The 13,034-nt window shown below is 47.1% G+C and overlaps 1 protein-coding gene across 2 annotated transcripts in view; it reads right to left on the bottom strand.

Moving 5' to 3' along the window:
• Window positions 1-6: 6 nt before the first annotated feature.
• TMC2 (transmembrane channel like 2) overlaps window positions 7-13,034 on the bottom strand; it is a 44,645-nt gene continuing 31,617 nt past the window's right edge. For both annotated transcript variants that reach the window (XM_080384392.1, XM_080384393.1), the window contains 3 exons: window positions 10,260-10,338; window positions 7,989-8,109; window positions 7-6,856 (listed from right to left, as the gene is read on the bottom strand). In XM_080384392.1, coding sequence (XP_080240518.1) covers window positions 6,603-6,856; window positions 7,989-8,109; window positions 10,260-10,338 — 454 coding nt within the window. In that variant the 3' untranslated portion in view covers window positions 7-6,602. The remainder of the gene's footprint in view (window positions 6,857-7,988; window positions 8,110-10,259; window positions 10,339-13,034) is intronic.

The raw sequence follows: 13,034 nt of genomic DNA, 5'->3' as shown, positions 1-13,034 counted from the left end.
CCTGAGGAGCAGAAGCTCAGTTTGCTGGGGCCTCTGCAAAAGCTCTGCAGCCCTGGCCTTGAGGCTGCTTCCCCACTGCATCAGCTGCTGATGGAGCTGGGGGACCCACAAGCTGCAGGGATGCTGCTGTGATGGCAGTGAAGCTCTGCTTGGTGTTCAGGAGGTGTTTGTACCACTGTGCCCAAGCTACTGTAGCAAAGTGCTCCAGCTAATGAAGAAAGCATGTTTTTTTATTATGTTGGTTTTTTTTTTGTTCTCTACTTGGCCCTGAGCTTTCCCAGTAACTGATGTAAATAAATCTGATAATAACCTTTGTTTTTTGAAGATCCTAAACATCTGCTTAGGCACCGAATTATTTACTGCTGCTTCTATCCACAAAATCCAAAAGTCCCATATGTGATGAAATCTTCCTTAATTAGAGGAAGGTTTGGATCTGCAGTCTTGTGCGGGAGAAGCCTTGGTTCATCTAAACAACTTTGCTTTGAGGGAAGGAGAATGGAGAAAGGGGGAGGACACAGCTCTTCGGGTGTTTCTGCAACTGCTGTTCCCCAGCAAAACAGGGTTACTAATTCATTTTTAATAATGTTCCACCTACTACTAGCCTGATTTGCACACTTCATCACTGTGATGGTTTGCCTGTCCTGAAGCAGTCCAGTTTGCAATGCAATATGCTGCTATGTTTGGTTTTTTTATTTTATCTTCAGCTGAGCTGAAGTTATTTTTTCTCCCTTCCACATTGCCTGGAGAAAGATGGCATTGGCAGCTTCTGCAAGCATTGCTCAGTTCCCACCGGAGAAGCTCTCCTTGCCTCTGTTCCTGCTTTAATATCCTGCAGCTGTTTCCTTGCAAAACTTTTTCATTGCTTGAATGCAGCAGCAGAGGGGGGACGGTGTGTCCTTACCCCCGTGCTGGCCCTGAGGGGGGAGCAGGGCTGCTGAATTGCTAACCCACCCACTTGCTACACCTGGTACCCTCCTGATTTCCCAGCTCTGTGAGCTGGGTTAAATGTTAAATGATGCTAAATCCTGCTCCGGTTCCCTTGGGCGTGAGTTTATGGGCAGCACAGATGGGGGCTCTCCTGCCTGGGTCTGGCTCCCGGAAGGTGGGGGAGACCCTCTGTGGTTGCCCTTCTCCTCCCCTGGGCTGCTCTGACACCTCCAGGGAGCTTCTGCCTGTCTAGCCTTTTCATGGGGGTTTGATGCTGATACACACAAAGCTTTTGCCTGCTGGTGAATGGCGTCTGTCTGTCCATCCCTGGGTGCCTGTGGGCTCTCCTCCCTCCGCCGGCATGCTGCCCTGGGAGGATGCTCGGTGCACCAGCTGCAAATGCATCACCTCACCTCAGTGCTTTCCCGTTTTGCTGTCAATCATGAAAGAGTGGTGCAGAAAATAATATTGATCCTGAAACATTTTAAAATCCACTCATCTTCACCTCAGTGCCTGTGTGGATACGCACATACACAGACCGTCTCCCAGCATGTGGGAGCTTAGCGGCCTCTGTTTGCTGAGTGCATGGAGGAGAAGCGGGGTATTCCTGGGTAGCACCACGTGGTACCAGTTTAAGATTTAGAGACAATGTTCACAGCTGGTTTTGCCTGTCTATAGATAGCTGAATTGAAGGGGACCCAGGGATCTGGGTCCTGTGATTGGAAAAGAATGATTGCAGCAAGGCCAAGCCTTCCCGCGTGAGCTCGTCACGGCGTAGTGTTGTGTTGGAATAGTCCATTTAGCACACGATGCTGGATTCTGGTTTAGCAATGACGGCTGTGTTGTGTGAGAAATGGGCTGGGACCTAGAAATCATCAGTTTCCAGAGTTGCCTTTTTCCCTAGGGAAAAACTGTGTCTGAGCATTTGTGAGCGATAAAGTCTTGGCTGCAGATGAAACCAGGCAGCCACCTGCCAAAGGACAAGCTGCTGCCTCAGGGCTTAGGCAAGCGGTAAGAGAAGTGTGACAGGGAGAACCCCCCTCCCGTCCCGTGGCTGTCAGGCTGGAGAGCTGATAACGTTGCATGCAGCATGGATCAGAATGGGACGGATCACTCTTTAAAGCCTTTTGGTGAGCACCTTTCTTTTTTTTTTTTTTTTTGTCAAGACATCACTGCTTTGAAGAGACGTGGTTTAGAGATGCAGTGGGGTCAGGCTTCAGAGGTCCCTGTCTGACTTGCTCCAGTGACAGCAAAAGCACATGATGTATGGTCATGGAGAGGGGTCTGACCATGCTGGGGTGCAGAGATGTGGGCAACCTGCTGCACCCACATCCTGCCGGGGCCCAGCCAGGGGCCCACAGGACATTAGATCGAGTCTTAGTGCATCTTCACCAGCATGGAGGCCACTGTGGTGCTTCTGGCACTGGCAGAGCCCCTGCTCGGCTAGGCATACTGAGCAGCGTGCCTCGTGGGGTGGGATAAGCTGTAAAAATACCAGTCTCCACCACCAGGAATTTTCTCTAGGTGTGGCGAAATGGCCATCAGTTGTCTTCCTCACCTGGTTTCACTGGTGAAAGTTTCTCAGGGTAGGTGTCAGCAGGTGCTGGAGGCAGTGCAGCTTGTGGTCCCTGTCCCTGTGATGGCTCTTGTGGTGTGTGGAGCCTCTTTGTAGTTGAGAGGTTTCTTTAGCTTAGATCTGCAGATGACACCACTCCTTGGCACTTTGAAAGGAACCAAAAATCCCTCCCCCAAACTGTTTTTTTAGCTGGTATGAGGAAACCTTTCTGCCCCTGCCTTGAGCAGTGCTGTGCAGCAAAAGACAGTGACAATCCCGAAGAAGAAAGGAGGTGGGTTACACGTGACATCGCTGTAGCTCAGAGTGTCAAGCAAGGTGACAGTGCTACAGCTGTGAGGGTTCAAAATGTGTGATAATGGCTTTGTCTTAGTGCAGGGTCAGTTATAGGAGCAGAGGATAAAAGGGAGCTCAACAAGATGATCTTGACTGCTTCTTGGGAGTGAGGCTGTCAGGGAAAAAATGCTGTCAATGGTGGTGGCATGCAATGCTTGTTCCCCTTTCTCTCCCTGGAAAGCTTCATATAAACTAGCTGAAACTGAAAGCTCAGATGTTTGAAAGTTCTCTTTTGGAAGAACCTTCCTTCTGGAGTGAAAAGCGAATTTTTCTGCATTAGAGAAGCCAAGGTCCCAGTATTATGGTACTGAATGCAAAATCAACGTATTCTTTGGATGTATGTGAGATATTTGGACCACTTTTCTGGCTTTATGAGCAAACCTGTTTAGTGGCATCTACTATTTTCTGTTCATTGTGAGTACAGAAAGCGGTTTGTCTCATACTGTGGCCAAACACAGTGTGAAAGAAATGGCTGAATGGCTTTTTTTGACCCTAAGAGAAGTGTGCGCATTGGCATCTCTTTCACAACTCATGTTTAGCCGCATATGTTTTGATAAATTGCCTTTTTAAGATTTATTTTTTATTTTGATGAGATTTCCGTTCATCAGTAACGTTCATCAGCATCTTTCCATGCTCTGCCTGGCCACGCAAACTAAAAACTGATGTCCATGAGAGCTGCCTGTTTAAAAACAAGCCTTTGGTAAGAAGAATAACAAAATAATTAAGCTTAGATATTTCCTTGGTTTTTTACCAAAACCTTTTGGATGCAGCATTTGAGCTAGTGGCCACAGATGATGTGAAAAATTTGCAATGCAGGGCGCTTTTCTAGTCATATATGAATGCAAACTGTGTGCTGTGTAAGAGGCTCCCACTACCAGCGCTGAGCTTTTTACTTTTCCTTCCTTTCTGCTTGATGTTAGCCTGAGCCCCACAGGAAGCTTGGGATGGATGTAGTCTTTTAACAAATGTCAGGGGAGGGGGTGCAAATCAATGCTGAATTCTCAGACAAGTATTTATTGCTGTTCCTAATGATAGAAAAACAGGGATGAAACTGAACACCACTGAATACTCCTATGAGTCTGTGGAGTTTAACCTACGGTTGCACTGAGTAACTGGTAAACAGGCTCAAAACTCAGGGAGCCATAAAATCATTTCAGTCACTGTGAGGACTGAGGGTTGGCATTTTTACACTCTTCACAACCGTTGTGCTCTAACAGAGGACCCTATTGTGAATTGGAGTCAGGGAAGAGTTGCCACCGGTCTGCAGAAATCGTTGTCTAGCTGATACAGTTGCCCTCGTACGTACCCTGAAGCCTCTGAGCTTGCAAAAGACATTGATCAATGGGTTAACCTAATGTACTATGATTAGAGATGAGCAAACATTGAAAGATTAATTAGCTAATGGGCAGTTGTGTGCTCCAGAGATGACACAGTGCTTTGTAATGCTCAGTATTATTGCAGGTCTCGGGGGCCTGATTCAGAGACCATTCAAATCCTGGAATAGTTACTTATCTGGTCTAAGTATGCTTCTGCTTCTCAGGTTTTCAAAACCTGTCTGGGGTTCTCTATGGCTTCTTCATAATGTTTCTTATTGCCCTGATATTCCCTGGGCAAATAAATATTCTCTACTTTTCTTCCACATGTGCCCACCCCATGTATGCACACACAGGTTTCCAGCCCCTTTCTGTTTTCTAGCAGAAGTGAGATCTGAAGCCACGTCTCCTATTTCCAAATCATGTTTTAATGTGAAATGAGGAGCTAAGAGGAGAGAAATCCTATTCCTCATTATGCAACCATTCCGTAGGTACCAGAGCCTGCAGGGCAGACTGGCTGGGCTGAAATCAGGGCACTGTGTTGTTTCTGTGCCATGCTGGATTAGCAGGCTGGCAGCACCTTCCCCAGCACTTTATGATCAATATTTTCTACAGACACTTGCAGAGAAGGATGGGTGACAAACAGCTTCTGTCTCTTGAAAAAGAGCTTCTCTTGTCTGACTCTTCGTCAATTCAATGACTGGGAACCTCTGCAGACAGAGGTGGTTGGAAAGGCAACCACAGCCGTCTTGCACCAGCAACTCTCATGGCAAAGAGGCAAGACAAGACCTTATCTGTGAGACCCAGCTCAGAGAAATGTCTTTCCAAGACCAGGAAATAAATTTAATGAGCAGCTTCCCATGTGAAGGCCCCCTGGGAGAATGAGCAACCCCAATGATCGCAGTGTGCCTGGGAACAGCCAAACCGACTTTGAGCCGCGCACCAGGGACAGCTATTTCTACAAACAACCCATTGACTTTTCTGTATTTGAAAGCAAAGTGCAAGGATTTAGAAGAAATTCTGAATTCTCCTTTTATCTGACTCTCACTTGTATCTCCTGGAAGAGTACTTCTTTAGGGCTCTGGTCTCTTTTATAAACCACAGACATCCAACAATGAGCTAGGTCTCTGTCTACAAGTAAGCACAGTGCAATATTTAAGTCCTTAATTGCTATGAGGAATCGGATGCCTAAATTGGCTTGGACCTGAAAAATTGAATCCTTTTTCCAATCTGCCTCATGTCTGACCTAACTGGATTCCTTTGCCTAGCTCCTCAAAGGTGGACATTCCCAGACTGAGGGTCAAATGCTCTGTGGTCTGCCAAGTCATAGAGGAGAACAGGAGTTTCCTGTCCTGAACATATTCTATGACAAAATTTGTGACATTTAGTGGAAAAACTCAAGGTGACAATCTTTAATCTCAAATATCCCAGATGTAGTGGAATTGTTACTAGCTATATCTATGGATTTGTTTTTACTGAAGACCATGAGTTTATTTTTTACAGATTTTTTTTATGAAGAACAACACATATGTGAACACCAGATCTAAGCTGGCTGGGATGGGTTTGTGTCAACAACAGGAAGAAACTGTAGCTGTAAAAGAGCAGGTCAGCCCAGAGAAGGCCTGCCACGGAGTCCTGGGAAGTTCAGTAGATCTGGAAGATACGATCCTTAAACTGCACCAGAAATTTCTAACTGGTTATAATCAGAAACGAGGCCAAAGGACTTCTAGTCTCTCAGTTGTGCTGGGTGGTGTTCTACATTAGGAGTCATATCTAGGGATGAAATAATGGTGCAAGGTACTGTCAACAAACTATGAAAAGAGGAACAGAGCGGGAAACCAGAGAAAGCGCTGGCGGGATACACGGCAGGGATGAAGCAAAAAGGTGTAAGTCTGGAGGCGGTAGACTGGAGGAAAGCTATCACTAAGGACAAAATGCAGCTGAAAAAAACTCCTCCTGTGCTGGACTACTCTTAGTAGCAGCTGCTGTACAGTTGGACAGGGACGCTGGCCTTTTTTAAAGAACGCTTAATTCTTCAGGTAGAGGGACAGGAAAAAAAAAAAAAAGAAATCCCTTTGTTGAAATTACAGGTAAACTCACACTACTTTTATTAACTGAAGAAGCCTTTGAAAGGACTGACAAGCTAGCTCACTGTGCTGTTGTTAGTGGCCACAGGGTTGCATTCTGTATGCAGTGGTTTAGCAATGCCACGGCTGATCTTCACCCTGACCACCTCCCTTTTCCTTCACGATCAACATCAGCACAGCCACTGGGGGTTACTATGCCAAAGTACTACTAAGCTTCTAAACAAAGCTGGTTTAGATACTCCGTGTTGGATAGATACAGATCATCAGGAGTGGATGACCAACATACGGCAATCGTTTCCTGCTAAAACTACGATAGTTCATGCAGCACCTCTATTTTAATGTCAAATGGGAGAAACGTTGCGGAGCTTATCGAGCAGCATGTGAGTAGCGTGGCTGCCCTCTCCCCCTTCCAGGGACTGGTCCCAGTGGGTACCCCCTTGCCCTGGGCTGGCCAGGGTAAGGTGCCCAGACGCCCGGTGTCAGTGGCTGTGTCACGAATGTGCGTGGCGGCAGGGTGAGTGCTGCTCCTCTGCCACCGCTCATGGTGCTGCCGTCCAGGGCTGCTGCTCTGCTTTGTGTCCCGGCAGGGCTGGTTCTATTAGGAGACTCTATTTTCTTGTCTAGAGCAAAGATTATGAACGTTATTTTTTTGAGAGCAAATGCTGTCTGTCTTCCTCTCCCCAGTGGCTGCTGTTTCTTCTACATGCAATAACCCGACTGTCTGGGGGTTTGTGTTTGAGCATCTGAGTGTAGAAATCATAAATAAGGCTGGCCAACAGCCAGTGCCTGCCTCTGCTGCCCGAGCTCTCTTTGCAGGTTCTTACTGATGCGTTTGTAGGACACGGCAGCCCTACCAGCCACATGGTGGCCATGGCTAGTTGCTGTTTTCAGTATTTATAATCAATGCACCCATAATGCTGCCAGCACTATTTCCATTTAAATGAGCGCCCTGAGCCTGCTCTGAGGGGAAATCTGCGTTGAGCTGATCTGAACTTACCAGCTTGTCTCAGCCTTTCCAAGAAACAGCCCATTTAAATGGGAGAGGGTTATGGTGGCACTAGTCTGCTGCTCTTGTCCGCATCGAGATGGAATGAGAATCTTTCACGTGTTGCACTGCTTCTGACAACTGAGAGGAGGATGCTCTGCCAGTCAGGAAATGGCTGGTTCAGACCAAGCCTGGAGGATCTGTCTTCCTTGAGAGTGCCTGAGAGATCTGTCTTGCCTTGAGAGACCTGGGTGCCAAAGCCTCCTCCCGCATCTTTCTGCTCAGCTATAGATGCCCTCAGCAGAGCTGACAGCATGCATTTATTTGCCCTAAGACCAACGCAGTCCCGTAAAAAACTTCTGTCTCATTCATAACAAATTTTCCAATGAAAATCTCAACTTGGAGGAAAGCCTGTGCCTGGCCTAACTCATCAGCCCAGAAACAACGCAGGAGTTTCAGCATTGTTCCCAGAATAAATTGATGGTTTCATGGCTGGCACGATTAATAGCTGGGATACGAATCATAACTTTGGATTACAGTTCCCACACTGTGATAAGCTTGTGTGAGACATAATCTAGTCTAGAAACTTGCCCTTTCTGCTCATCCATTGGCAGGTGGACTTCTGTAAGCAGGCAAAATCTGTGCTAGTTATACTCATCGGATCCCTTGCAAATGTGTATCGCTCCGGTTTCTCAATCCTTCCCTCTCAGTTTAGTGGCAAAAGGATCTTTTTCAGGAGGGTTGAGGGGAGGTTGTTTAGTTTTTACCTTCTGGTTGTTTGGGGTGACTTTCACTCTTCGTACTTGGTGTAAGTAAATCCTCCAGATCTTGCAGCATGGGGTTAGTGCTGGCTTTGTTGTTTCTCTTGTTTTTCTCCTCTTCACGTTGCTGCATCAATAAAAAAAACCCATCAGGTTTAGTTTGAAAATGCAGATGTAATCCATGAAATGCTGGCCCAGCTAAGTGTTCATTGGTATGAATGCAATCTCTTTCCATGTTCAAGGTGCAGCATCTTGGTTCAGTGACCCAAGGGTTTACAGAAAGAAAGTACATCCCACGCAGGTCTGAGAGCCTGGGAAGCAACAGCTCTGCTCCTGTTAGGGCAAAGCACTTGCTGATGACATGGTTTATAGGTCTACCAGGCTGTCTGTGTGTTTCTGCAGCTGCTAGTCCACCCTCCCTGGGATTTTGGTTTGTTTTAAATGTGGACCTCTTGGAAGGGAGGGTGTCGGTGATAAATGCCAGAGGAACAGGAGGAAGGCATGGCAGCGTGCGGATGGGATGTAGGGCTGTCTTTGGTTTTACTTGCATGCACTTAGGTCTTCAAAAGATTTCCTTCTGGATGGCAGGAGGAAGAAAATACCCAAGGGCTGTTTATGCTCAGGACAAGCATGCTGGACGTGGAAAGGGGGAAGCTGCCCTCTCATGCAGTGAGAAAGCTTGGGTGGCATCCACTCCAGCTCCATCCCTGCTCCCAAAAGGGTGATCTGCCAGTGGAGGGAGTCGTGTGCTGGAGCCATGGGATGTGAGGCGGCTCATGTCCTTGCTACAGCTGAGAGGTCCCAGCCCACAGAGCAGCAGGCAGCCATGGCAGATCTCTGTGAGCTCAGCAGGTCACCACATGGGGGTCTCTGGGGGACCCCAACTGCTAACCACCCCTGCTATGACCAGGCAGCTCCCATCCCTCACTCCCTAAGCAGTGGGGCTGTGCTGATGCCCTCCCTTTCCCCCTGCCCTGCTGCATGCCCCTCCTTTTGCCAGGCTTGGCTGCCTCAGCAATCCTACAGGTGCCTGTGGGACAAACATACATAATGTCGGTGCAAAGGCATGTGCTTGTCTGAAGATGTGTTTGTTCCTTTGGGTAGTGCCAGCCCTTGCCTCGTGACCCCTCCATGGGGGTTTGTGCTCTCTTAAACGCTGATCACAACCAGTTTGTGCAGCATGAAATAGACCACGTGCCCCTAAGTCCGAGTGTGCTGTAGCATGTGTTCAGCTCTTGCAATACTTGAGGTTGCCCTATGCAGGAAGACCCTTATGTTAAGCCACGTGCATGAGTGATCAGTTCTGAATTTAAGCATTCAGATGTAATTTATGGAGTCTAATTTTTCAGTGCTCACATCCTCACTTTTAATGCTGCACCAGTCTCTGATTTATGCAATACATTGCTTCATGTGGCATTGCTTCCTTGGCTTGGATCCTGCCCTGTGCTAGTAAAATGGCTGATACCAGTCCTCTGATGGCATCATGTTCTCTCCTGATGCAAGGCTTGATACTTTGGACACATCTATGTAGTACAAGATGGCACACGGTTAGACGCCCACCAGGAAAGCTCTGGGGGAAACTGGTGCTTCCAGACCAGCACAGGCCCTGATAGCAGGACACCTTTGCTGTTTCTCATTGAGACTCCTTAACTGAGCAGAGCTGTGCTTTTGCAGGTATGCTGCTGCCAGGGCTAATCCATATAAGTTCAGGGATGTCTGCATTATTGTCCTCTACATGTTACAACCTCAACCAGTTTTGGATATTGTGAGGTCCAAATCCTACCCTGCTAATCTGAGTCCTTGCATCTGCCGGCATCTTGCTTTTCCCATCTGCATGGCAGAGACAGACACCAGCCTCCTTTGTAAAGTGCTTTTTGATTACCAGTAAGAAATGTTGTTGCCATGTTGTTATTTATGGCTCTTTGCTCTTCAGCTCGTACAAAATCTGGCTGTGGTTTTGGTAGGCTTATTGTCCCTGGGAAATCTCAGGCTCCAAAACGTTACTTGAGGGAACTTACTTTTGTAGGTGGAAAGTGCAGTTTATGGGAAAGCTTACTGTATGAAATAGCAGCCTGTTATGGGATGTGACCTATTACGGGATGTGACCACTCTTTGCAGTTAGCCATTAGGTACCGTCAGAGAGGAGTGAAAAAGCATAAAATGCATCTTCCCCTTGTGTCGCTAATGTGTTCAGAAGTGAAGACCAATTTGAAAGCATATGTTGCACGTCAGACGTGCGTGGTATTTCAAAGATGGCTTTGCCAGATCAGTACTTACCATTTGCATTTTCTTCTTCAGCTCTGCATTGGCGCGCTGGTAAGCTTCAGCCACAGCATTGAGGTAATAGATGGCAAGGCTACAAAAACAAATGTATTGCTGTAGTAATAGTATCAGGGAAGAGTGAAAGTTAAATGAGGAGAACATTTAATTTTGCCTACCTTCTAATACCTAGTTTTCCCACCAGCTGTCTCCAAACTGCCTTTACAGGCTCAAGGCTTAGGAAAAATTCAGGTTGCCTCATGGCATGGTCAGCTAAGGTGGGTTGAGCCAATCCAGTAGCTCAGTTCCGCTCAAACAGAAAAAAAAATGACCGTCCTGGCCACCTGCCTCCATCTTGGCTGGCCATGGGCTCCCTCTGCTTCATTTTCACTAGCCCTGGTGAAACTAGGTGACAGCCTTGAAAACCACAAGCTCAGTTGATAAATCATATGGCTTTCTGCCATGGCTCAAAGGAAGAACATGCCTGGGAGACAAAACAGGCACCAGCTTGCACAGGGGCCTTAGAAAAAACTAGGAAACCAGGAAAGTGGTGGCCAAGCAGGGCCCTGGACCCTCTCCTGAAAAGCACGCTGCTCAAGGCACAGTCTTGGTTCCCACTTCAGGACCGGCTGCCTCCTGCGTCGCGGGAAGGGGCTGTTGGGAACGAGCAGAGACAGGAGCTGAGGGCAAGCAGAAGCCAGGTCGGAGGAGAGCCACTGGCTTTCGTTTCGATCCCTTCTTCTGCAGAAAGGGCACGCCAAAACCAGGGGAAAATGGAGCCAAACTGGAGGGAACTGCAAGGTGAGTGGGATGGGAGAAGGCGTGCTGGCAGCCAGCCTTTGGTGTGCGGGGAGGGATGTGTTTTAAACCATGCCCAGGAGTCAGGGGCTGTCTTGCCACCGCTGCTACCTGCCAGCCAGTAATGTTTTGGTTGTCAAAAATGTCTCCTCCTGCTTTTGTAGAGTGCTTTTATTCTTTATTCTTTATTTTTATTTTTAAATATAATACATATATATTTATATTTTTATATATTAAATAAATATAAATAAGTATAATATATAAATATAAATGAGTATAATATATAAATATAAATGTATATTTTATATATAATATATAAATATCATAAAAACATATATTAAATATAAATTTAAATTATAAACATCATCTGCTTGGTGACTCCAAGCCGTTCCCAGGGAAAACACGAGGAAAACAGGGAAAATCAGTTCACCACTGTAGCTGTTCTTTTTTTTTAAAAAAAAAAAGTATAAGAAAATTCTCTTGTAAAAGGAAAAAAACAAAAAAACACCTGTTTGAGTGTGGCCCAGATTTGGTATCCTCAAAACAGGCTCAAAGGTTTTGTCAGCAGAGTGCCTGACTCTAAGCCCAGCAAGGCACCGTGTACCAGCAGCTGGTTTCCAGGTCGGAGATCAGGGAGGGGTCTCAGGGTAGCCTTTCTTGAGGCATTTTTCAGGGGTCTGTCTAGAGGAAACGCATTTTCTTTCTTTTGCCTAGAATTAACCCAAAACTCATTCTTGGTTATCTCAGCTCTCTGCCCTGCAAACACCCCTTGGAAACTGTTATTTTTGTTCTTCTGCAAGGATGTGATAGTTGTATTTCTTCTATGTTATCAAACTCATTGCCTAGGAAATATTACTTTGTAACCAGGGCTTTTGGGCTGCTCCGCTATTTTTGTTGTGACCAGCCAGGATGTAAGTGCCTAGAGCAGCCCTGTTTTCATAAAGGTAACGAGGTCTGCCTATCCAGAGACATCTGGGATGCCATGCACTCTGTTTCTGAGCTGCCTTCTCAAGTTCATTGAGTAACTGAGCAAATCCACTTCCATTCCATTTTCAGTCCTTTTTCACCCTCTGCGTTAGCAGCCAGCATCCTCTCCAACCACTGCAGCTTCCTCCCCTGATGGCTCCGGTGCTTGACGGGGCATTGATGGGAAGGGTGTCAACTCGCCAGGCTCCTCTCCCAAACATCGTGAGATACAGACCCACTCTGTCTCCAGGCTAAGCCTGAGTTTGCTCTGTCCTTGGTTTATTGCAGGTTTCTTGCTCAAGGGAGGTTGAGTTTGTCCAGGATGGAACTGCCCCTTAAGGGGTCGTGGGAGGGAGAGGGGAAAGGGGCAGTGCCACACGAAGGGGTTTGGGGGGGTGCTTTTGCTGCAGTCCAAAGCAGGCAGATTTGCACTGGGTTGTTCAGGCCAAGCCCCAGCAATGCTGAAGTAGCTTGGGTGTTCCTCCAAGGTGTGTGCTGGTGTCCTGGCCAGGTCCTACAGGTGTGCTGGGTTTGCTGTTGAATTCCTGATTCATGCTGCTAGTGCTGGTTCCCAGAAAAGGCAGAGCAAAGTCAGGTCCTGGTCTGACTGAGCAGCAGCCTGAGAAGCTGTAAACTTTGCTGGGAAATCGAGTAAGCATTAGCAAATGGAGTTTATCCACTTCCAGTGGGATGCCTCTAAAGTGAGCCTGGTGATGCACCCTCATGCTTGAGCTGTTTAGCATGGATGCTGCATGGCACTGACACCCCTCTTCTGATTTACTGCTCCCCCAGAGCTGGGGAGAAAGTGTGGGTCACTGTCCTTCTCTAGCCTACGCAGTAGTTTTCAGTCTTTTTCTCCTTCTCCTTGATGAAGTAAGGTGCTTCTAGTTTCTGCCAGGAGGCTCTGCAAGCCATGGGTTGAAATCCTGCTCCAAACCCAGGTGGGATTAGGTTATGTGCTTGTGTGCACAATATCTCTGCTTCTTCTTGCTCTTTATTTCCTTTCCCCCTTGTCCTCAGGCAGCTGGA

Source organism: Falco punctatus, assembly GCF_963210335.1.
Source record: "Falco punctatus genome assembly, chromosome: 4".
Lineage (NCBI taxonomy): Eukaryota > Metazoa > Chordata > Aves > Falconiformes > Falconidae > Falco > Falco punctatus.
The sequence above is the reverse complement of the archived record's forward strand: the minus strand, read 5'-3'. Positions and strand labels throughout refer to the sequence as shown.